This window comes from Prunus avium, chromosome 1, assembly GCF_965620075.1.
Source record: "Prunus avium chromosome 1, drPruAviu1.hap1.1, whole genome shotgun sequence".
NCBI classification, from domain to species: Eukaryota; Viridiplantae; Streptophyta; class Magnoliopsida; order Rosales; family Rosaceae; genus Prunus; species Prunus avium.
The window spans coordinates 40,850,090-40,873,329 of record NC_142284.1 but is presented as its reverse complement, the minus strand read 5'-3'; the positions used below and the strand labels follow the sequence as shown (position 1 = coordinate 40,873,329).

At 39.0% G+C, this 23,240-nt stretch overlaps 4 protein-coding genes across 5 annotated transcripts; 2 read left to right on the top strand and 2 right to left on the bottom strand.

The window, feature by feature from the left end:
• Positions 1–73: 73 nt before the first annotated feature.
• LOC110751262 (zinc knuckle (CCHC-type) family protein) lies at positions 74–3,533 on the top strand. 2 transcript variants are annotated; one of them, XM_021951699.2, is made up of 8 exons: positions 74–305; positions 398–453; positions 850–1,012; positions 1,301–1,389; positions 1,872–2,004; positions 2,197–2,289; positions 2,818–2,920; positions 3,038–3,223. In XM_021951699.2, exons 1-8 carry the CDS (start codon positions 81–83, stop codon positions 3,085–3,087), a joined length of 912 nt encoding a protein of 303 aa, XP_021807391.1. In that variant the 5' UTR covers positions 74–80; the 3' UTR covers positions 3,088–3,223. The 2 variants fall into 2 exon arrangements, with proteins under 2 accessions (XP_021807391.1, XP_021807390.1); XM_021951698.2 differs by having other exon boundaries at positions 75–305; positions 3,082–3,533.
• A 558-nt stretch (positions 3,534–4,091) lies between these two features.
• LOC110751263 (uncharacterized) lies at positions 4,092–8,516 on the top strand. The gene is made up of 13 exons (XM_021951700.2): positions 4,092–4,282; positions 4,375–4,436; positions 4,643–4,702; positions 4,807–4,888; positions 5,094–5,161; positions 5,285–5,386; positions 5,568–5,657; positions 5,965–6,039; positions 6,232–6,264; positions 6,507–6,578; positions 6,846–6,914; positions 7,751–7,860; positions 8,142–8,516. Exons 1-13 carry the CDS (start codon positions 4,228–4,230, stop codon positions 8,161–8,163), a joined length of 900 nt encoding a protein of 299 aa, XP_021807392.1. The 5' UTR covers positions 4,092–4,227; the 3' UTR covers positions 8,164–8,516.
• A 334-nt stretch (positions 8,517–8,850) lies between these two features.
• On the bottom strand, positions 8,851–11,288 carry LOC110751264 (AP2-like ethylene-responsive transcription factor At2g41710). The gene is made up of 8 exons (XM_021951702.2): positions 11,000–11,288; positions 10,828–10,910; positions 10,687–10,695; positions 10,512–10,600; positions 10,335–10,408; positions 10,197–10,247; positions 10,037–10,113; positions 8,851–9,946 (listed from the first exon to the last, which is right to left on the bottom strand). The coding sequence occupies exons 1-8, from the start codon at positions 11,254–11,256 to the stop codon at positions 9,303–9,305; spliced, it is 1,284 nt and encodes a 427-aa protein (XP_021807394.2). The 5' UTR covers positions 11,257–11,288; the 3' UTR covers positions 8,851–9,302.
• Positions 11,289–12,435: 1,147 nt separating this feature from the next.
• On the bottom strand, positions 12,436–14,596 carry LOC110751265 (pectate lyase-like). Its single transcript, XM_021951703.2, has 4 exons — positions 14,132–14,596; positions 13,305–13,965; positions 12,966–13,208; positions 12,436–12,877 (listed from the first exon to the last, which is right to left on the bottom strand). The coding sequence occupies exons 1-4, from the start codon at positions 14,344–14,346 to the stop codon at positions 12,656–12,658; spliced, it is 1,341 nt and encodes a 446-aa protein (XP_021807395.2). The 5' UTR covers positions 14,347–14,596; the 3' UTR covers positions 12,436–12,655.
• Positions 14,597–23,240: the final 8,644 nt, after the last annotated feature.

The following is a 23,240-nucleotide window of genomic DNA, read 5'->3' as shown; positions in this document are numbered from 1 at the left end:
CTCATGGGCTCACAGCGTGCCACGTGGACCTCGGGAGTGAAATGGCGCTCCCCCTTGTCTCTTTTTCAGCCACCCGTGAGATGTCAGTACTATCGCAACAAAGGCTGCAAAGTCTCGAGCTTTTTTCATGTCAAATGTCGTCGCTGTGCTGCTTAGGACTTGCCCCGCAATGGAGGCAGAAGAGCGTGCGCTTCTTGCTCTTCCTTCACTCAAAGAGAAGGGCTTGTAGTAGCAGCAGCTTCGTGCCCAGAATCACTTCGTCTTCAACCAACGACAACTCTGTTTCAGCTCCCAAAGCAACACAGGCACTCTCTCTCTCTCTCTCAAACTCTTAACTTTTGTGGAAAATCTGATTGCATTTTGTTTGATTATTGGTATTTTGGGATTGTAATGGCAGTTGGGTTATGATCCTTCTGAGGACTTGTTCGGGCTCGAGGCCAATCTAAAGCCAAGGCGAGTCTATAACTTTTCGAAGTCCTAAGCTTTCATTTGTTTATGTATAGCATTTCATTTTTAATTCTGTTAATCATGGATTTTCTTCGTTTATTATTGCTTATAGTACATGGGTTATGGATATTATTTGGCCCAATATATGCTAATTGCGGACTAGAGTACAACTGGCATTGTTTTCAGCTAAAGATTATATGCAGCATCTATGCGAACAGTTAAAGTTGCCTGCTTTCTTCTTCAGTGACCTACTCAATCTTTGATTTTGCAGTTTTTAGCATTTTCTATCTGCATCATTGCTCTTTTTTTGATACATTAAATGATATTAATTTGGATTTTATTGGATTTTCTGTCTGCATCTATGCTTCTCATGTTTTCCTAATACAGCTTTATTAATTTTAGGAATGCTACTTTGGGTGCACGCAAACCAAGATCCTGGTTCGGTCCAAATGGTCAGTATATCAGAGAGCTACCATGCCCAAGTTGTCGAGGGAGGGGCTATACTCCCTGTTCAGAATGTGGTATAGAAAGGTCCAGATCAGATTGTTCACAGTGTGTTGGGAAGGTATAATACTCTTCCCGTTTATTGTGTATCAGTAAACCATGAGAAGCATCTGCACTTAATAATAAGGACAGTAGTGTGCTTGAATATCACAACCGACCAAATTGGTTCATTTCTGTTGAATGTTGTTTTGAACATTATTCTTCCTTACCTCTTATCTTTAATTTATTTGGGTTGGATGATTGTGCGATCATTAGATGGTAACTATGACGCATAATGATTATGAAGGAATAAGGCAATGATTTTCAAGGGCAACTCAATAAATTGTTAACCTTCTGCTTATGGTAACAGGGCATAATGACTTGTCGTCAGTGCTCGGGAGATTGTGTCATATGGGAAGAGTCAATTGATGAACGACCATGGGAGAAAGCCCGCTCAATGTAACTTCTTAACCTTCCTACTTTAACAATTTAACTTACACTCTTGGTTAAATTTCCAAATTTTATAATTTTCCTTGCCTTGTATTTGCCATCTAATTTATAATATGTTAGCCACTGCCTTTCTTATCTGGTCATGTACTGTTGCTTTAGATTTTCAGATCAAACTAGTAACTCTTTCATGTTTGACCTACTTTTCTGAGTGGTGTTTTAAACCCAAACATTTACTTGCTCTTAAACACACTAATTTTAAAACCCACAGTTGTACTTACAAATTATTCTATTGGAACTACAGTCATTAAAGGTACCTTGAACCCTTACTTTTTGTGCATTGAAATAAGTAATCTATGTGCTATTCAAAATCACAGAAAAGGCTTATATGTGGTTAAAGTGAGGCCCCCCTATACCTGCTGAAAATATTTTCTCTGGTGATGCAGAGTGATCGTAGACCTTTTTTTCTTTATTAATTATTTTCCTCCTCTCAGTTCTCCTCTCAAAATGAAGGAAGATGATGAAGTCGACAATTTAGACATAAAGCTGGATGTGAAGAAAAAATCAAAGCGAGTATACCAGTCACCACCTCCTGAAGTCGGACTGAAGATCAGCCGATCTCTAAAAGTTAGTTGTCTGCTTCAACCTTACCTGACATGTTGCATGTAGAAAACATGACAGGAATATTGTTTTGTTGTATTGAAGCTCAGTTTTGCATTTGCATATATTTGTTCTTCAAGTGTTCTACTAAAGGAAAATCATCAATATTTAGTGGCCCTATCATGAATTAATCTTCTTTGTCTAGTTTGGTGATTGCAGAGTTTGAATGCCAAAACTGGTCTATTTAGTAAGCGAATGAAAATCATCCATAGGGATCCCATGCTTCATGCTCAAAGAGTGGCTGCAATTAAGGTAAGGAACTTTAAGATTAATTACTCTTTTGGAACTTCGGATATGTAACTTTGATCACTGTTCATGTGTTGATATGATAAAATATTTATCTTGGGTGATTGTTTTATATATTCTACGGAACTTTGTTGCTAATTAGATTACTTAAAATGTCTCTACATCGAGGGACTTTCAAAACTCATGATAAAACATCAAACCAAAATGTCAAGGCTTCCACAAATCATACTCTTTTTGATTGTCTTTTTGCACGGAAGGTTGATGAAGTAGTTAAAAGAAGCAGAACAAGGATTCAATATTTTGTTTTTTTATTATTTCCTTTCATATGGTAAATAGCAAATGAAACAAAATTAAGCAATGATATTTCATTTAGGATGTAGAAGGGAAGTGGAAGGGTATATGATAATTAAATCCTAAGCAACTTTAGCACTGACTATTTACAGCCTGAAAGGATGTTTGTGTTGAAGCTTTCATTTCTAACTTTGAAATAAAAAATTTAAAATGTTCAACATCATCTTTTTGTATGCATCGCAGAAAGCCAAGGGAACTGCTGCAGCAAGAAAGCGTGCTTCTGAAGCTTTAAAAGTTTTCTTTAGTGACCCAGAAAACCGTCGCAAAAGGAGCATTGCGATGAAGGGTGAGTTCTTATACTTCATAGCACGTGTACTGCTACAACAGCTTTAGTTGAACTTGCATACCATGTTTCCATCCGTTGTTAGTGACATTTGCGACTCTTTGATTGTGCCTTACACAGCCTCCTTCCTCATGGCTTTGATCTGCTTCATTTCTGGGATACAGGAGTGAAATTTTATTGCAGACACTGTGGACGTGAGGGGCATAGGAGACACTACTGTCCAGAACTGAAAAGTAGTCTGATAAATAGGCAGTTCGTGTGTGGCGTTTGTGGGGAAAAAGGCCATAACAGAAGAACCTGCCCAAAGTCAAGGTTGAGCAGCCACAAAAGCGCAGTTAGAAGACATCACCATTGCAATATATGTGGTCAAAGAGGCCATAATAGCAGGACATGCCCTAAACTGATAGGGGTAAAGTCTAGTGTTGATATAAAGAAGGGCTTTCACAGTTCTGGTCGCAGAGGAGCATACAAGTGCAAGTTGTGCCAACAAAATGGGCATAATAGTAGGACATGTCCTAATAAAATTGTATCTTCTTGAAAGATTGGTCATCAATCTGAACCAACGAACAATTTTCTGCCTTACCAGACAAATCCAAAAAATGAAATTGGTCATGCATCAACTGTCTGAAGTCTAAACTGGCATCCCGCCATGAAATTCAATAATAGACAAAAAGACAATGAAAAAGAAAAACCAAAAGAACATAAAGAAGCGAAAAAATATTAATTGGTTATGAATTCGAACAATCAAACTCGGGTGCAATGAGATAGATGGACTCTCTACTCTATGCTATTATTTTAGCTGGTCTGACTCTATGTTCTATTATTTTTGCCAGTTTAACTCCCATTTGTAATTATTTTAATTTTGTATAAGCTTAAGAATACTTGATGATTATCAATTTTAATTTTGTTTAAGCTTAATATGGCAAGGATAAATAAATTAAAATTGCGCCAAGTAAAGCACGCACGGAGGGCTCATTTTGTCATTTATCAACTTATGTCACTTTCGTAATTAGTATTATTTTTTGGTCAATCTTGTCGTCATTAGTAAGGAGTGCTTTGCAAAAAAGAGGCAAGGAAGGAGTGCTTTGCAACGACGTCGTGGAGAGTGGAAAAGAGTCAAAGGCGGTTCTCCCTGTACTTCTTAATACGTCGTCGTTTCGCAGAAAGTGCAACATACCCAGCATCTTAGAAAAGGTCGTCTTCACCACGAGCGCCCTACCTCAAAATTCCGTGACCCAAGCCTCCTTTCCCGAAATCAACACTCTTCCCTACCCACCCTCCTAGAGTTTCTGATCCAAACAAACACAGCCATGGCTATGCAAAGCGGAATAGGGTTTTCCAAGATCCTGATCTTAGCTGGGGCAGGTACCAATCGCTCGTCTTTCATCTTGCATACTGGATTAGTTTCCTTGTGTATTTAGCTGTATTCGATCTGAGTGATTGTTCTCTCTGTACAGGGTATACTAGCACCATCCTGCTTAAGAATGGTAAATTATCTGACTTGATCGGTGAACTTCAGGTACTATTTTCATACTTTTTACTCTGCTTTGCTAGTGGAACTCGTAGCAAATTTTTATATGGTATTATTTTTGTATGAGATTTTAATTTTTTAATGCATTTGGTAAACTAGGGTTTTGATCAGTTAGATAGTTTATTTATTTAGGACCTTGTGTCTAGTTGCTGAAAAAATTGATGGATTTGTGTTTATTTCTGTTTTGTTTGCAGTCTTTGTTGAATGGAACCGGAGAACAATCAGAAGGTGACTTTGATGCGATCGCATCACAGGTATTGGAAAAACTGCTATAAATTTAGTGTCAAAGGATGCTTTATCGTGTTAAATTTTTGTTTTTTCTAATGGATATCAATTTTCCTGTGTTACTTTCTTTTAGGTGCGCCGACTGGCAGCTGAGGTCCGGCAACTTGGCTCGTCACGACAGATAACCGTCCTGAATGGGAATGGCAGCCAAATTGGTATCTTACTTTCTCTTATGTGTTCAAATGAATTCTTAGCATGCTTTGTGCTTTTTCCTCTTGCCTATAACCACTAAATTAATGCATGGTCCCGCCCTTTCTTTTTGGTTAAGTTCTAAAACTTCTATTCCTTACACGTATGTATTTCATAATGCAATAGAAACATTTTATAATTGGTTGTCTTTTTTCATTGATTTTTAAATAGGTTTGACATCACTAATAATGCCAGCAGCTACCTTGGGGGCATTGGGTTATGGTTACATGTGGTGGAAGGTATCCAGATGATATATTTATGTTTATATTATTTCAACCATTGGTTCTGTGAGTTGTTTTCTTCTTTAAGCAAAGTGTTTTTATTCTTTGATAATCTAACATTTGCTCTTCACAAATGGTTAGGGTCTAAAATTCTCAGATCTTATGTATGTGACAAAGCGTAGTATGACTGCTGCTGTTTCAAACTTGCATAAACATCTGGAGAGCGTGACAGAGGCTATTGCTGTAAGTTTCTTTTCGGCTGTCTATGCCCCAAAAAAAAAAAAATCCTGTTTTGTTTGAGTTTCTGTTTATGGGACCATGTTTGTTCCCAAAATCAAATAGATTTACAGAACTCATCAATATTACTTATAGAATTTGTAGAAACAATTGAAATGACTGTATTAAACATTCTTATGCTGGACAGAACACAAAGAAGCACCTGACACAGAGAGTCCAGAATTTGGACGATAAATTGCTGGAGCAGAAAGAGATCTCAAAGTCGATTCTGGAGAATGTATGTCCTTTTCTGCATATTATGAGCTTTTAGTTCTTAATTCATAAATTGAAAAAAAAACATACTTGTCCATTTTCTAGTTTGATGAGGCTAAGCAAAAACTTCTGACATTATCAAAGTCGAACTAATAGGATGAATGTCACAGCTGGTTAGGTATCCACTATCCATATGTGATGTGCCATGTCTTAAATGTATGCAATTCAGTATTTTAAAATCCTGCATTCAAATTTAATGTAAATGGAGTCTTGTAGCATATGAAATATATTTTCGGCATCATCTCTAAATTTGGTTACAACTTGTGAAACAGGTTGGTGATACGAAAGGAAGTATTGAGGAACTTTACGTTACCGTGACTGAGTTGCAAAGCGCGCTTACTGGTTTGGTGAGTTCTGCTTCGACATGTATCGGTGTAGGCCAAATTTGGTATTTTTGGGAATTCCTAGAGTTTTACATTACATGTGCTCTCTCAGTTTTTTACTTTCCCCTTATGTACTCATTTTCCTTTACATCTCTCTCTCCCAGAGAAATTTTTCTTTGAATTTGTAGTAACTTATCTTCCTTTTCCCTTTTGCAGGATTACAAGCTAGGTTCTATTTCAGAAAAGCAGGTAAAACAGCTTTATTTTTATTTGAATAGAGAAGCCATAATTAATTGATGAGAAAGTGTAGTATTTATTAGAAGCCATAATTAATGTGCATATAACTCTGTTCTTTCACCAGCCTGTAACACTTTTATAAGTAAGATATGTCTTTGCTTTGGAGTACTTGCAGTGGCTGTTGCATTTATTTCGATACACACATCACCTTATTTATCTGCCTAAGGTTGTACTGATGGAAATGCCTCATGCAGGATGTTTCAAATCTTGGTCTTTTCTACCTCGTCAACTTTGTTGAGGGAAAACAAGTTGAAATGCCTCAGCAGGTTTGTACCTGTCAGTGTATGGATTTAAATGTGTTATTGGCTCTCCAACTTTCTTAATATTTTTATATTGTGAAAAATGAAAAGATTATGTTCATTGTATCAAAGTTACCTGTAAGTAATAAGATCATGTCGTAGTCAAAGATAAGCCCCCGCCATCATTTAATCTCACTTTGTTCTTTACCTTTTACTGAGGCCCTCAATATAGTCTCTTATTTAGTGTTTTTTGGTATATATGATCACTGCTCTAATTAATTTTTCTACTTGCAGACGAAACTTAAACTCACTGGGAATCCACGCGGTCGTTTAGTGACATATTCAGAAACTCAGAGTCTGATGGTTTGTTTCTAAGAATCTCTTTTCTTCTGGTTGCAGACATTATCCTAGTTGGAAATATTGAACAGAGGTCTTCGCATTTATTAATTATTATGGACTCATGTAAAGCATTTGTGCCCATTGTTTTTCAGAACAAAGAAAGAAAATAACCTATAGATTACACTGCGATTAGATGCTAAAATTAGTAAAGCATTGATGGAGCATTATGCTTTAGGTTTGCCCTTCGTTTCCAGTTAATTTTACACCATGAGATTGGGGGAAGGGAAAGAGGTCAAATAGGGATTCCTTTAGAGCTATTCCTAAGTAATTTTTTTTTTTCCAAGATGCAAGCAGGAGGCTTAAGGCTACTGAGAATCATAGGCCTGTGATTTCTTTCCCCTGCCCTACAAAATGTCTTAGATTTATATGAGGGTGGGTTGGGCCATGTTGTATATTAAGGTTTGTCTGTCTTTAATAATGACATTTCTCTCAGGGTGTAATTCCATTCGATGCTATCTCATTTGCAATTTGTGTTTTTTAATTTAGGGGTTTCAGATACTATTATTTCAGCAACTGGAATCTTGATAGTTAAATCCTTAATATTTGCTACTTAATTGCAAACGTGGGTTAGGGTAGTTGGCCAGGGCAGGGAGCCCATCCCCTTGCACCCAAGTTTGAGTACCCCTCTCCGTAGATTAGATTAGTTTAGAGTAGTTTAGACTCTCACTTATATCCCCCCCCTTGCACCCAAGTTTGACCCCCCCCCCCCCCCCCCCTCTCCTAGATTGGATAAATTTAGAGTAGTTTAGACTCTCGCGTGTATCCAAAAAATAAATGTAAGGCATGCCACTTTCTTGCAGGGTCTAAAAGAAATTGCGGAGTCTTTGTCTGGAACTTTGAATAAGTCAACTGATGCTATTCTGCAAGACGATATTGAAGGTCCAGGAATGAAACCGAGAAACCTGCTGAGGTTTGAATAAGAACTCTTTTATCTAGTATTTACATCATTCTTGAACATTGTAATGGAGCCAATCTGCTTGTGTGCATATCTGATGCCTTCTGCTGAGGTTCCCATTTATGTCATGCCTCTTTTTACTTTTTTACTTTGCTTTTTTTCTTTTGGCTTGTCATATCTGTGTGCCAGATAGCTGCATTTGGCACTATGAACTGACTTGGTGGCAGTTACAAATTAACTTAGGTCTTAATTCGGGAACTGCCCTGCCTCTGTACTTAACCCAGTTGTTTTTGCAGGTCAGTCTCAACCAAGTGTTGATTGCAATATTCTAAAGAAGATGATGGCTGCATGGCTGGCCGTACACTGTTATTTTATGTAGGTATACGTATGAGATGGCTTAGCTTTAATTGGTTTGGTTGTTCCAAGTTTGATGTACACAATCTCACAGTAACTGCCCAGTTGTTTTTCATTTCATGTATTTCTCCGTGGTTTTTTTTTTGCCCAAGATTCTGATTATGGAGATGAAGTAAATATTACTGTGGAGCTTATAGCATGTTTAGTTTATTTTGTGGGCGTAATTGTGTGAGACGTGCCCTTATAATGTCAAACAAAAGGGGTATTGACATCAATCTTTTGAAATAATTGAAATCACATTGTTTGTTTTTTATTTATTTTTTATGTTTCTTCCTCCGATAACAAGCAAAGTGGTTACAAATATGAAAGATTCCGAATAAGTTCTCCCCTCACAAATATGGAGCTAGAGTTCTAACATCCGATGATACTTCACAAAAAATACGACTTTTAATCTTTGTTGAAAAGATCAATTTTTAAGTTTCTGTTTGAATAAAAATCTATTATTTAATCTTGGTAACCCATTTTCTTCAAAATCTCTAGTTTCTGTCATCTGAAGTCTTTCCAGTCATTCAACTCAAAAAATCTCCAACCCACTTTGGAATGGCAGACTAAGTGTTAGAAGGCCGTAAATAGCCACAAGTTCTCATACATGTATATAAAAAGTGTGAAGTTGAAACCTACAGACGACAGGGGAAGAAGGAAGCTTTGTCCCATAGAGGTGATCCATGGAGTAAACTAGAACCCGTAGAATCAAATCTTTTTCTCTTTATGAAAGGGTATGCGATTATATTTGTTTTCTAGGGCACAAGCTCTTTTGCCATTCTCACCAGGAAAAAGGAAAATGAAAAAGAGATTTGAAGTCGTATATTTACCCCAACCCAACTGGCTGGTCTTACTTTTGTCATACATAAGATTAAATGTAACCACTAATGAACTAATCCCTTTATTTCTTATTTTTTATTATTCCAATTGCCTCTGCATCACTTGGAAATCTTAGGATTTATTTACATCAAACTGCAACGGTCAGAAGAAGAAGAAGAAGAGAAAACAGAAGGATCTAGCTGGAGCTTACAAGTAATTAAACTAAACTAAAGTTAATTTAGTTAAAAGTCAGGGGAAGAAAACATGTTTATGGCACCATTCCAAATTGACTGCCCCCTCGAATTACACAAGGGCAATATGCTCTCCTCCTGCGACATTAAAGCAGGCAAAACACTGGCGTTGGAAGGACATGTAAAAGGGTTATTGTGCATTCCATTGTACAAGATCCTCTTAAGATTGTCACTGTTTGTCTGCACTGGAAGAAGGTTCCTTATGTCATTCTTCTCACCTTCTTCATTATCTCCATTTAAATTCTTTTCCACCAGCTCTTTGAATACTGAGGATTGAAGGAGGAGGCCAAGTGCTGTTGGGGAAGATGATGACTTGGTGCAAGGGCTGATGGGCATAGGCTGCTTCTGCTGCCTTTGGAAAATGTCGCGATTTCTTGAGGTGTCTATGTCATCTACTGGGAAAGAGTTGGGTTGGAACATGGACATCTGCTTTCCTTCCTTGCTTGGGATGCTGTTAGAGGAGGCTGGCATGGGCAGAGACTCTGTGTTTAGTTTTGGTTCCTGAGAACCAAGAGAATTGGCTCCTGGTCTCAGCCATCTGATGTATGTGCTCAAGTCAAAGTTGGTCACTGCATTTATGCCTCTGTATTCTATTGCTGCAATATCATATGCATGAGCAGCCTCTTCCTGGGTGGCTGTGATGAAATGAAAGAAGCCTTGTAAGGTTTTTCTCACTCAGCAGCAGAAGGAGCAAACAGACTTAAAGAGCTTGAATTGAAACTCACCGTAAGTGCCAAGGTAGAGGTACTTGTTTCCAAACACTCTCCCTATTCTTGCTTCCCATCTCCCATTGTGATGGTGCCTGCAATTTCCACACCAGTTTAGCCTTAGAAATTTGGAATGAATTGTTTAAACTTGTAAAGGTCAAATATTTAAGTTGTTTACCTTGCAACTCCTCTGTATTTGGATACACCTCTTGAAAAGCCACTGCTCCTTCTATAAACAAAACAAAATGGGATCATGGACGCGAACTTTTTACAGAAAAGTTTTGAAGAGGAGGGCTCATCAGGAGATGAAATTTACCTTCTCAGAGAGGCTAAATATTCTTCCTTGGATAATGTGTTCATTATCTCAATTTCATTCTCATAATCAGGCACCTAAAAAGTAAAATATAGAACAAGTTTTAGAAGATATTGATCAGTTTCATTGATTCCTCTGAAAAGCACAGAACTTTCAAGTCATCATGTCTGATAATCATACCGGAAAATTGGTAAAAGTTGATGTTCCCCAGTACTTTAGTGCTGCCAAATCATAAGCTCTTGCAGCAGATTCTTCTTCATCATAAGCCCCTGTTGGATTTTTTAGAAAAAAATGTTAGCTTCTCTCTAAAATGAGACCGAATTAAGTGGTTTTAATCTGTCATGCAACTACTTACCAAGATAAACTGCTCCATCCAAGTAATTAATCAAATCGAATGCAGAACCAGAAAGAAAAAGAAGACCATGTAAGTGATACACAAGATTAAGAAAAGTGAAAAAAGTGTACAAATGGAACAAGTGATTTATATGTTTATTACCTTGCTTTCCCTTCTTCCTTTGTGTTGGGTTCCAAGACCCTTTATCCCATAAATGAGCTTCATATCTTCCTGTCCATCGATGCCTGCATATATAATTCTCAAAATTAAGCTTAATCATTTTAACAAAACCAAAAAATAAGCAAATTGTCCACATGAACACAAGATATCAGACCTGCTGACTCCTCGAAATCTGGAACTTCTCTTCACAGTTGTAGTCGTAGCAACGGTAGATTGACCAGCCTGCTGCGCCTGCTGTTGTGGTCTTTGATCACCTTGCTGTTGATCACTGCAGCCTGCAGGTGCAACAACAGCAGACGAATCTCTGCGCCGTCTCTTGACACACTTGTTAACCAAAGTATCAACTTCTATAATGCACAATGGACGCTTTCCTTGGCTCAGTTCAGATTTTACACTAGTCAGATGATCCATATCTCTATCTTTTCCTGTGTCAATAGCAAACAACAAAAGACAATTGGTTTCAAGTGGTTTGCTGTTGGAAAACTGAATGCAAGTGCTTATATACATGTTCCATTACTTGTTTTATGCTTAGTTTGTTTCTGAGTTTCGATGAGTTCGGTGCCATTTGAGACAAATATGAGTGCCTGCATGCTAGCAGGAACTCTGGCCGACTTCAGGGTCTGATTAGAGCATCACTAAAATTCTTTCTTTCCCTCCATCATCCATGTACTGGTTTAGGCAGAATTGACACTTTCACCGTCTTTATTTTTTCGGATAGAAGATTAATTTCATTGGTAACTCTTCGTCATAATCTAGGCACACAAATTAATTTGACATATTAAAACATTCAAGCCATTCAAGAGAAGAAGCTAAGGCTGACCATGTCAAATTCGATTTGTGTGACAAAATATATATTAATTGATGTTAAATCCTTTATTGGTTGTTTTTCTTAAATCCCAAATCTTTTTTTTTTCTTTAATTCCCAAAAAAAAAAAAAAAAAGGGGAACAAAAAAATACTGATAATTTTGGCGGATCATAGTGGACAAGCAGCACACAAGACAAGGTGATTTTGGCTTGTACGAGATGAAATAATATCCCAAATGCCTAAAGTTTTGTTTTCTGGGATAAGGAGTTGCATTACCAAACCTGTCGTTTGTGTGGCTATACGACAACAGATGATGTGCAAACTTTTGTGTTGTTGTGCTTTTACCTTCGGTTTCTCCGTCCAATATAAGACTTGAATATGTTTGATATGTCCACTTGTATGAATGGCAAACCTGTCCATTTCCTATTGGTAGATTTGTAGGTGATTAAAATGTGTGGAGTTGCTTTCCATGCACCACGTTAATCCCTATATACATGGGATCGAACCTTCTGATGCTTCAAGACTCATGTTAATTACTTGACACTTAAAGATTAATTCATCATTCTTGATCTTCATTAAGTGTTAACACTTCCTAATCAATCCTCTTTTTCCTTTTCCTTTATTTTGAAAAGATGGTTTGTACTCCAGTGCAATAGAGAGGACATACACATTTGCATCCTCTCCCTTTTTGTTTTGCATCATTATTAAACCTTCGTCCCTTCTTCTGTTTTTTTGTCTTCTTTAAATCCATTTTTCCCAAACAACCGGAAAAAAAGAGAGAAAGTAATTGAGAAAAATAGGGACATGTAATGTAACAAGGACAGCAAACATTGGCAACATTTGATTTCCTCCCTCACGCACACACGGCCTAAGTAATCTTCCTCTATACCCTCATGCACAAATACATATGGATTGGGCCGTTTTGTACTATTTGTGTTTGCAAACTAAAAAACGAGTCCATGGTGAGACTTTCCTATGCAGGCAGAAAAAAAGGGGGGAAATGCCTAGCAAGGTTTGCCAACAAAGCATTCAAGAGCACCGGAAAACTTTGTGAGCTTTGGGACATAGGTTCCCGGCTTGAAGGGCATCAAATCCATCCTTGCTGGGTGATTGCTCGCTCCGGATCCAGATTCAACGAAGATTGCTCCATTCATCATCAAGTCTCCCTCTGATCTCCATTCCCATTTCTTCCACTCTGCCTCTGGTGTGTTGTCCCTCTTGGTCACCTATATAATTTGGAATTCGGAATTCAACAATGGCACATATATATAATCTCGTTGCTATTTGAATCAAATATTATACAAGAAAAATTACCTCTTTGGCGGCTGCGTTTAAACCAGCAATGAACCTGTTACCCTGGCTGATGATGGTAGGGTTCATGCTGCCACCAATGGCATACATGAGCCAGTGGGTGTAGTCGTTGTTCACCACGTGGAAGAATCCGTGCCGGCACCTTGGCATCCTCTGCACCAATCCCTGGCCGAAGTGGTTGAAGGCCACCGTGATTTGCATGATCTTGTCTTGAGTGTAGCTGTTGCTGGCACCGAACAACATCACCTGCATCCATACATGCATGTGACATTATTATAATGGATTCCAAACCTCTGCATTTAGTTGGTTGAGCTTAATAAATAAATGAAGTACAGTACGTACGTCATTGTGGTGAGTGAAGTGGGAGTTGGAGATGGTGATAGCTGTGGAACCCATGATGGCGTCTATGAGCCCATCTGCGCACTTTTCCATGGAAACGTGGTCAATCCAAATGTTGGAGGAGCCAAAGATGGAGATGCCATCGCCATCACTCTTGGTCCTCTGGCCAAAATGGTCGACGGAGTCTCTGATCATGCCACCTTCTTTCTCCACAATCTTTTTGATGTGAAGGTTGGTGATGATCACATTCTTCACAAACTGGAGGGTAATGCCAGCGCCGTCGTATATGTTAACGTTGGCTCCCCTACCATCAATGGTCTTGTCACTAGTCACAATCAGCTCTTGCTGCAGCTTAATCACCATGCTGCGTGCAAAGATGATCCAAAGAGGCCCTTTCTGAATCACTGCGTGACGCAGGGTTCCAGGTTTAGGGTTTAGCAAGTCCAAGTCAGAGGGATCAGTCACCACATAAAAAGGGCCGGCCTTGCCGCCGGTGGTCCTTTTGCCGAAGCCTTGGACGCAGTCGGCGATCCTCTTGCGGTTGTTGGCCCAGTTTTTGTCACACCTCCAGCATGCATCAATTGGGTTGGTGGCCATGCATCGACCATTGTACTTCTTTTGGCCCCTCAAGTTCCTTCTTGTGCCATTTTGCTTCATCAAAAGCCTGCAGCATATATGCATCTATCTAATGTCAGCGGTAATAAAAACATGCATTCACATGAATTAATTCATATAAAAATATATGTATAAATATGTATGTACCACATAATCAAGCAAGTGTTAAGTGTTGACCAATTAATGATCTAGATTTACAAGATAATTAGACCTACTCGCCAACATTAGAATTGAACTCCTCGGTGACTAGCTCAGGATTTGTTTCAAAAGATTGCATGGCCTCTTGTTCGGCTTCTTCGGCTCGTTGTTTCCAGTAGGCATCTAACTGTACTTCGTCTTGATCAGTTCCAGCGGTATCGCTGGCAATAACTAGAGCAAAGGACAAGAAAAAGAAGCAGAGAAAGAAAAACGATTTGTTAATTGCTGCCATTGTTATCTCATGCACCCGCAGTGAGATTAACTACTGGTTTGATGATCTAATCTTCCTTATTATTTTCTTGTTTTGCAGTCCCCCACCCCTTGCAACGAGCAATCTGTACTTGAGCGAGGCAGAGATTGCTCTCGATAGATCGAGACCCAGCCAAGCCAAGGCAACAGATTGAATCGGCCACAAGAGAATCACCGGCTCATCAATTGCTTTGTCTTGGGGAGGGGGAGGGGGATGTCTCTCATAATACAAGATAAGACTCGCTTAAATAAGGCATGCATGCATGCAGCCAATTAAGCCTCTATTTTTAACATATGGCGGGAAGTGTGGGGAACCAATCCCACGCCTTTTGAAATGTTCTTTCTTGTACAGAAGACCATGCATGGAAAATAAAAGAGTCAAATATATCTGTGTGGTTGTCAGAATTATCCGCACAACACAAAGAATATCGAACCTTGGGACTTTTTGTTTTCCTTAAATTTGCTCCCTTTTCACTAAGTCAATGTCTCTTCGTTTTGAAAAAGAAAGACTTACACATGTACGTGGTAGTAAATAAAGTATATATTAATTATTTCTTATTTTTATGAGTTGAAAACTTGAAATTTAATTGAAATAAAAAAGGTTTGAAAGGAGAAATATTGCATGCTAGAAGCATGATTAATTAATTTGAATTTGCTTCCAACCAGATGAAAGATCTGTTTTGGCTGTCATCATAGTAGATTATAGAGAAAAACATACTTCTCGCTGCCATATATTGTCCGGTAAATTTAGTTCCCCTTATTAATTTTACGTTCAAATAATCATTCAAAGGATGCCAACATTGTATTAAAAAATACAAAAAAAGGATATGCCATAAACGTTAGCCGAGAACCTTGAATTGAGATTGTTTAACTTGGCATGCAAAATTTCCCAGTTGAAGGGCTTGTTGACGAGAAACTCTAGCCCCTCTCTCCCAAAAAACACTCTTAGAGCCATTTTTACTTTGAGGGGGAAGGAAGCCACTGTTCTTCCTCCCCTCTCCTCACATCTCTTTCTCATTTCTGCTCTTCCCCATTTTCAGAGACATAAGATTTTCCCTATATGTCTTCATTTTGTTATGATTTTCCTCCAACCATCACAGGTGGCTGCGTCTCGACGTCGGTTCTGCACCTGCGTTTCGGTGTCAAATCTCTACCAATCATCCATATTGCAGTTTTTTTATGTTTGGAATAAGTCATAGAGACTCTTTGGATTCTCTGCGTAGTTTTCACCTCTCCTTTTGTGAGAGCTTTTCACCTCTCCTTTGTGAGAGCTTTCACCTCTCCTTTGTTAGAGCTTTCATATCTCTTTTGTGAGAGTTTTATTTGTATTGTTATGGCTTGGTTTTTTCAAACTTTATCTCTTTTTTATTATTCTAAGTTCGCAATCTTAGTTGGGATGCCTATGCCAAAGTTTCTTCGATCCTATGTGATCGTTAATGGAGGTGCACCAAATTGTCTTAATTTTGATGTTAGATCACTCTGTTATTGTGATGGCTCTTTGTGGCTAGTTTGTATTGGTCATTTGTGGCTAGTTGCTTTTTTGTCTGAATTATGAATGCAATCCTAGAATTTCTCAATAACAAAAAAGGGATGGTTGACTGATCAGGATATAAGGACCTACTAATTGAGCAGTTGTGGGAACATGAATTTTCAGCAACCATTCAGATGGTGACAAGTGATAAAGGGAATATTCCTTAGGTCAAATAATTGTGCTAATTAAATTCCATTTAATTAGCCAATTATCAAGACTTAAAATAGGAATATCTTCCCCAAATCAAGGATATGATTTGTATAAAATCTCCTTGATTCACTCCACCTCTTTAGTCAAGAGAGAGAATAATTCCCTTCCATATATGAATTATTCTCCATAAATCCTACCAAACAAGGAGGCTCTATATAAAGATAGCATCACACTACAATTGGGTAACTTCTTCCAAGCTCTAAAAACCCTAGGCTACACACCTCTCTCTCTCTCTCTCTCTCTCTCTCTCTCTCTCTCTCTCTCTCTCTCTCGGCGTCTATGCCACCCTCTCTCCCCGAAGAGAAAACTTTATCCTTTCAGTATAATCTACATCTCCTTGAGACCATTTACTGACTTTGACATCAGAGGGCCCTTGCCCAACACCACATCGGTGTTTTCCGATTGACTGAAGGAAACCTTAGGATATTTTAGATTCATTAAGCCACAAAGATGAGATTACACTTAATCTCTAGGCAATAGAAGCAAAAATTAAAACCTTAAGCTTAAAACAAAATCTAACCCAAATATCTTTAGGCCTAAAAGGATTGAAGCACATAGACACTTCTATAAACTACTAGAGAGAGAGAGTAGAAAATTCTTTATAGCTTTGTAGCACTACCTTGAGCAAAGCTCAAGGTTGATCACCCTTGGAGGGCCTTCACCAAATGATTCTTCAAAAGAGAGCCACCCAAATGTTTGGCCTCTAACTTCATACACACCAAAGGAAGAAGATGAAGGAGGAGATGAAGAACCACAAGGAGGTGGAGGTGCTAGTACCCCTCCTAGTGGTGGCCAACCATAATGGATGGGAGGGAGGAGCTTGGTGTTGCCTCCTTAACCTCCCATCATCCAAAACTCTAGAGAAATATGATGTTCATCTCTATCTATATATAGGCTAGGCATTTCAAGCTAGGTCACCTATGACCCATATCAGTTGAAATGACCTATGTGGGTCATCAAGCAAGTCAAAACCCACCATCTCTACCATATGGCCGAAATTCCTTGCTTATTGGGCTTCATCTTTTAAGTTGTCATGTACAACTCATCTTATGAGCCTAATGGGTCTAAGACCAATGGGCCTTAAACCTCTAAAACTAATTTTAGGCCCAACATAAGTCCCGAGCATTGATTATTTAATTAATCTCTATTAACTAATTAATCTTTGCCCATCATCTCCTAATTAATTTTCCATCTTTTACCTTTATGGATGTGTGATCCGTTAGATTCTAATCGGTGAGGCAGTGGGCAATTCAGACTCTTTCGTAATCGATTGTGAATTAAAACCCCCTTTAATTCTTCCTATTATGAGGACATAGTTATGACATATCCTCAGGGCTTCCACAAATCGTGAGTGACGTCTAGCAACATGTTACGGTTATCCAAGCCAATATCGAATAAGGTGGAGAACCTATTTAGTTGGAATTACAATGTAATACGATCCTTCTCTATAACACAATGCTCTTGGTCACATCATTAGGGCATGGAAAACATGTCAAGCCATTAATGTGAACTCCAAGCTTATATGACTCATATAAGTATTATGGGAATCACCATTCTCAATCATACCTAATGCTTTGACTGAAGACTTGTCAAGGCATTCTCATTCTTTACTGAAGGTAGAGATCCTCATTGTAAACTCACTTGCCTCCATGAATTGATCACGAACCCCAATCCTACAATATGGTCATCCCCTAAAGAGCACAACATTTTAGTATATCTAAGATCCGCAACGCTTCCACAAGACAATTGTGGTGACACATGTCAATGACTAATTTACATGATTGCAACAATGGAGATCTTGTTTGACATGCAAGTAAAATTTCCATTCAATATCCCCGGTTGATCACGCTTAGTGTATTCACTCCCAAGTGAACACCTATACACTTATCTTAGTGTCTCAACACAAATAACTTGAGACCAGTCTTCCTCCCAATTAAGCAGATACAATGTATACTAGTCTTTGCGGATTGTCAATGCCTAGTTGAAGAAGCGGCTCAAGTTGTCAAAGCAGATCACAGCATGGTAGACGTTCGGAGTACACTGGCAAGGCCCATAGCATGAAACACTTCCTTGCAAAACTTTGACATGGGAAACCTAAAGTCCAAGGAAAAGTAGAACGGACGAAATGTGATCACTCTCACGACCGAGTCGTTCGGGTTCGCTCGGTCCACGTCATTAGACGAGGGCATCACCAACTTCACATGCACATGGGGGGAATGCCACGGAAAACTGGGATCACCACCATTGGAATTGTGCCTCATCAAGGACATAGTGCAAGTTGGGCACGAACCTGTTTTTGTGAGCAAAAGAACCCCAAGCAAATACAAGGGCGCTTGTGAAGCAGATGATCAACTTCCTTCGTCAGAAGACATGGTAGCTGAGCAACTACAAAAAGGAAGAAGCTGGTTAGAATCACAAGTCAATTCACAAATCAAAACCACAAGACCCTAATTTGTGGCAAGAGAAATTGGTTGTTTTGTTGTGTTTAGTGTTAGTTTTGTAGGAAATCGACCCTAAAGGTGATTTGGAGCTAAACAGAGCAAAATATGGTGAAAATGAGCAATGAATGAGAATAATCAAATGGCAGATCTCGTTTGGCAATTGCTAAAGGCGGTCGGCTTTCGCAAAGTGGAATGCCAATTACATATGATCTGTTTGTCAATTGAATTTCCAATAAGATGTGGATGTGCTGTAGCAAAATAAGGAAGTTATTTTGTATGGACTAAGATGCGAGTTGACATGATGGAGGTGTTGGAGTGCAAGCTAGCAGTGGGTTTTCTCCAAGTGGCTTTAGGAATTTAATTAGTTTAGGCTATCTATTTAATTTTCCTTACCTTCTTCAATAAGGACTTGTTTTCCAAGTTATGTTAGGTTTTTTAATTAGTTATTTTCCTATTCTTTTTGGGTGTGGGAAGTATATAAGGGGGCTTAGCATATTGTTCAAGGGTCGGGAGAAAAAGCACCAACTCACACATATTTACTTTCTTAGCTGTTCATAGCCTTCAAGATTTGATGGATGAGGAGTTCAACTGTAGTGGATTCATCTAAGGGTTTTTTCTATCTTAATTCAAACTTTGTATTTTATGTTCATAAATATATTGTTTGTTTCTAAGATGGCTATGGGTAACTAAATTCTTCGCTAGGGATCCGATGTAACCTAACATGATGATTTTATGTTATTGAGTTAATTTCTTATTTTTAATCAAATTATATTCCTTGTTTCATTCATTATTATAATTGTAATCTTGATACTTGTAATTGGTCATTATAGGTATTTTGGATTGTCTAAGATAAGATTGGATGAGGAGCTCATCCCTAATCTTATGTGCACTATGAATGAATGGGTTGTTGTTAAAGCCAGGGTTCAAGCTAAAACACTTCTTGGTTCTTGATTGCTCTTCTTGAACTTAATGGGTTCTCGATTAGATTTGGCTATGGGGTTCATTAGTTAGGTTTAATTGAGAATACTTGGTGACATCGTGGCCAAACGAATCATCATAATAAAGAAAGAACGAACCCTAGGAATTGAATTGGAACTTTATTATCAAAATTAACTCAATACATAGAATAAGATTGTTATGGTGAAGTCGAAGTACTAGTATTCATCCATTGATTTTCAAAACCAATTTTCAGCATTTGTTATTTTATTTTATTGCCTTAATTCTCAACATTTAGATTAAAATTGAGTAATTTTCAGCTATTTAGGTATTTTTATATTTCGTTTTTGTTTTCTATTTTTCTTAAGGTATTCATATTTGGAATTAATTGATAAACTTTACAAATCTCTGTGGGAACGACTCTCGTACTTTCTTACTATCATATCGATTTGTGCACTTGCGAGATATAACTTTTGTTCATCGCCAGCACATCCCAAGCTAGCGTGAGTGCGACCAGGCCTTTTGGCTCATAGCTCTGCTAGGCTCAACAGAACTAATCATGGCATCGTCTCGGTTCTAGAAAAAAAAAATGACAACTGCCAGCAGCCTCACAGCCAGTCTTGCAAAATTGGCCGAAGTCGTGCCCCCCGAGTCTCTTGGGTTATTTGCTCAACATGCAAAGATCAACTCCTCCAAATTCTTCTCCTTGCCGCAAGTCAAAAAGCAGAAGAAAAAAATAGCAAGTGCAAAACATGGGGAGGAGTTTGACAATTTAGAGTTCTTTCTGAAAAAGTATATCTCTATTCATCGAGAATCCCCCATTATATAGACAGAATATGAGTTAATAAGGAAAGAACACAGGCTGATCTTCAGCCCTGAAAAACAGCTAACCTACCGTATATACATCAATCTAATTATAGCCTACAGCTAGTATATCCTAATTAAGGAAAGAATATGCTGGTATTAAATCTGTATAAGTCAAGGTTGTCAATCCGTTGTCAATCTGTCAAAGCTGTCAATCTGCTGGCATTAATTGTGTAGTTATTTCCTTTAACATCCCCCCTCAAATTGATGCTGGTAAATCGACAGGCATCAATTTGCTAATGAGGAAATTATGGCGCTGACGTGGCATGGATTTGATGAAGATATCTGCGATCTGCAGAGTAGTGGAGACATGTGGAAGGGTGATAACATGATGATCATAGGCTTCTCTGATTGAGTGACAGTCAACCTCGATGTGCATGGTGCATTCGTGATAGACGGGGTTGGCTGCAATTTGGATGGCACTAGTGTTGTCAGCATGTAGTGGAGTAGGATGAACTGGACTGAAACCAAGCTCTGTGAGGAGACCACGCAGCCAAATGATCTCGGAGCATGCAGCAGACATGGCTCGGTACTCTGCCTCAGTAGATGATTTGGAGACGTGGTCCTGCTTCATGCATTTCCAAGAGATAAGGGCATCACCAAGAAACATACACCAGCCAATAGTAGATTTCCTAGTGTTTGGGCAACCGGCCCAATCAGCGTCACTATAGGCTTGTAGCTGAAGTGAAGAACCTTTAGGGAAGAATAAGCCACGACTAGGTGTGCCAAGAATGTAGCGAATGATGCGGCGAACGACAGATAGATGAAGATGCCTTGGGGCTTGCATGAATTTGCTGACAGTGTGAACAGCATAAGAGATGTCTGGTCAGGTAATGGTTAGATAGATAAGACTACCAACCAACTTCCGATAGATAGTAGGGTCCTGAAGAAGCTCTCCTTCGTCACGTCGATATTTCACATTAAGTTCCATGGGGGTGTCAACGGAAGTAGTGTCGGTGAGGCCAACTAACTGTACTAGATCCTGACTATACTTGTGCTAATGCAAGAAGACACCGTGAGGCTGATGATGCACCTCTAAACCCAAGAAATAGGTGAGCTGGCCAAGGTCTTTCATGTGGAATGTAGAATGCAACAAAGTTTGAACTGCAGAGATTGCCTCCAAGTCAAAGCCGGTGATGACGATATCATCCACATAAACAAGGAGGATAACGATACCCATGGATGTCCTTTGTAGAAAAAGGGAGGAGTCATACTGACTTTGAGTGAAAGAAAAACCAAGCAAAGTGGATCGAAACTTTTCAAACCATACTCTCGGTGCTTGCTTCAAACCATACAAAGAACGTTTCAGTTTGCAAACATCATTAGGGGAGGAAGTAGGCATACTAGAGGGAAGTTTCAAGTAAACTTCTTCCTTGAGATCACCGTGGAGGAAAGCGTTCTTGACATCCATTTGATGTAAGGGCCAAGATTGGGATGCAGCAAGGGCGAGGATAGTTCAGACAATGGTCATTTTGGCGACCGGTGCGAAGGTCTCATCATAGTCAAGACCATATTCTTGTTTGTTGCCAATTGTCACTAACCGAGCCTTATAACGGTCTATGGACCCATCGGAACGAAGCTTGATAGAAAACATGAACTTACTGCCAAGGGGTTTCACGGAGGAGGGACATGGAACAACGTCCCAGGTTTGGTTTTCCTCAAGTGCGAGAAGTTCGGTTTCAACAGCTTTTTGCCAACACTCATGCTCCATTGCCTGTTTATAAGATGAAGGAAGAGAAATAGAAGACAAGGTGGCTGTGAAGGATGAAGGAGGAGAGGAACTAAACCTATCTGGGGGTCGACGAACCCGAGTATTGTGTCTGAGAGAGGGAGGTACAGTTGCTGGAACAAGAGCAGCAGTCGGGGAAGGAGCTTGAGGGGGCTCGGGAGGTGCTGAAGGCTGGTGGGAAGTGGCGGAGGAGCGTCGTTGATACACTAGGAGAGGCTTAGAAGGGACTGAAGCTGCAGAAGAGTTAGTAAACATAGGCAAAACAGAAAATGAAGGAGAAACGTGATCTTGATGCGTGGAAAAAAAATACTGATTTTCTAGAAAGATTACATTCCTAGAAACTCGAATGCGACGCAAATTTGGATCATAACAAAGAAAACCTTTCTAGTGTACTGAATATCCTAGGAAAGCACACTGAATCGATTGAGACGTGAGTTTTGTGCGTTCATGTGCAGGAAGATGAACATAATAGACACAACCAAAGGTACAAAGGTTAGAATAAGTTGGAGGGTGACCAAATAACCTGGTGAAAGGAGAGTCATGGTTCAATGTGGGAGAAGGTAACCTGTTGATGAGATGGACAACAGTGGAGAGAGCTTCACACCAAAAACGAGAGGGCGTAGATGACTCTAACAAGAGAGTGCGAACAACATCAAGAAGGTGACGGTTCTTCCTTTCAGCCACCCCATTTTGTTGAGGTGTTGAAGGGTAAGACCGTTGAGAGATGATGCCGTGATTCTGTAGGAAGTCCTAAAACAAATGAGACATATACTCACCCCCATTGTCAGAATGAAGGATTTTGATATGGGCCAAAAATTGGGTCTGAATATATGCATGAAAAATCTTAAAAGCAAAAAAGACTTTGTCTTTAGAATAAAGAAAATATATCCATGTGAAACGGCTATAGTCATCAATAAAAGTGACAAAGTATTTGTAATTAGCATGAGAAGTGACTAGTGCCATACCCCACACATCACTATGTATCAGATCGAAAGGTTGGACTACATGTGGTGTGTGAATAGGGAATGGCAGAGTCTTACTTTTGCCAAGTCTACTGGTGATTCTTTATTCCCAAGAAAATCATATTTCAGTAAATCATGAAGTACATGAGAGTTTGGGTGTCCGAGACGTTTATGCCACGCTCGGTAATCAACATGAGTAGAATT

What these genes read in the sequence shown, in the direction of transcription:
- LOC110751262 (XM_021951698.2), top strand. Translation starts at nt 81, where the DNA reads ATGTCAGTACTATCGCAACAAAGGCTGCAAAGTCTCGAGCTTTTTTCA. An exon ending in CAGCTCCCAAAGCAACACAG is followed by an intron (nt 306 to 397) that starts GCACTCTCTCTC and finishes TTGTAATGGCAG; the next exon opens with TTGGGTTATGATCCTTCTGA. An exon ending in AGATCAGCCGATCTCTAAAA is followed by an intron (nt 2,005 to 2,196) that starts GTTAGTTGTCTG and finishes TGGTGATTGCAG; the next exon opens with AGTTTGAATGCCAAAACTGG.
- LOC110751263 (XM_021951700.2), top strand. Translation starts at nt 4,228, where the DNA reads ATGGCTATGCAAAGCGGAATAGGGTTTTCCAAGATCCTGATCTTAGCT. An exon ending in CCTGATCTTAGCTGGGGCAG is followed by an intron (nt 4,283 to 4,374) that starts GTACCAATCGCT and finishes CTCTCTGTACAG; the next exon opens with GGTATACTAGCACCATCCTG. An exon ending in AAGTTGAAATGCCTCAGCAG is followed by an intron (nt 6,579 to 6,845) that starts GTTTGTACCTGT and finishes TTCTACTTGCAG; the next exon opens with ACGAAACTTAAACTCACTGG.
- LOC110751264 (XM_021951702.2), bottom strand. Translation starts at nt 11,256, where the DNA reads ATGGATCATCTGACTAGTGTAAAATCTGAACTGAGCCAAGGAAAGCGT. An exon ending in AGATTTCGAGGAGTCAGCAG is followed by an intron (nt 10,911 to 10,999) that starts GTCTGATATCTT and finishes TTATATATGCAG; the next exon opens with GCATCGATGGACAGGAAGAT. An exon ending in CAACTTTTACCAATTTTCCG is followed by an intron (nt 10,409 to 10,511) that starts GTATGATTATCA and finishes TTTACTTTTTAG; the next exon opens with GTGCCTGATTATGAGAATGA.
- LOC110751265 (XM_021951703.2), bottom strand. Translation starts at nt 14,346, where the DNA reads ATGGCAGCAATTAACAAATCGTTTTTCTTTCTCTGCTTCTTTTTCTTG. An exon ending in TTCAATTCTAATGTTGGCGA is followed by an intron (nt 13,966 to 14,131) that starts GTAGGTCTAATT and finishes TATATGCTGCAG; the next exon opens with GCTTTTGATGAAGCAAAATG. An exon ending in TAAACGCAGCCGCCAAAGAG is followed by an intron (nt 12,878 to 12,965) that starts GTAATTTTTCTT and finishes CAAATTATATAG; the next exon opens with GTGACCAAGAGGGACAACAC.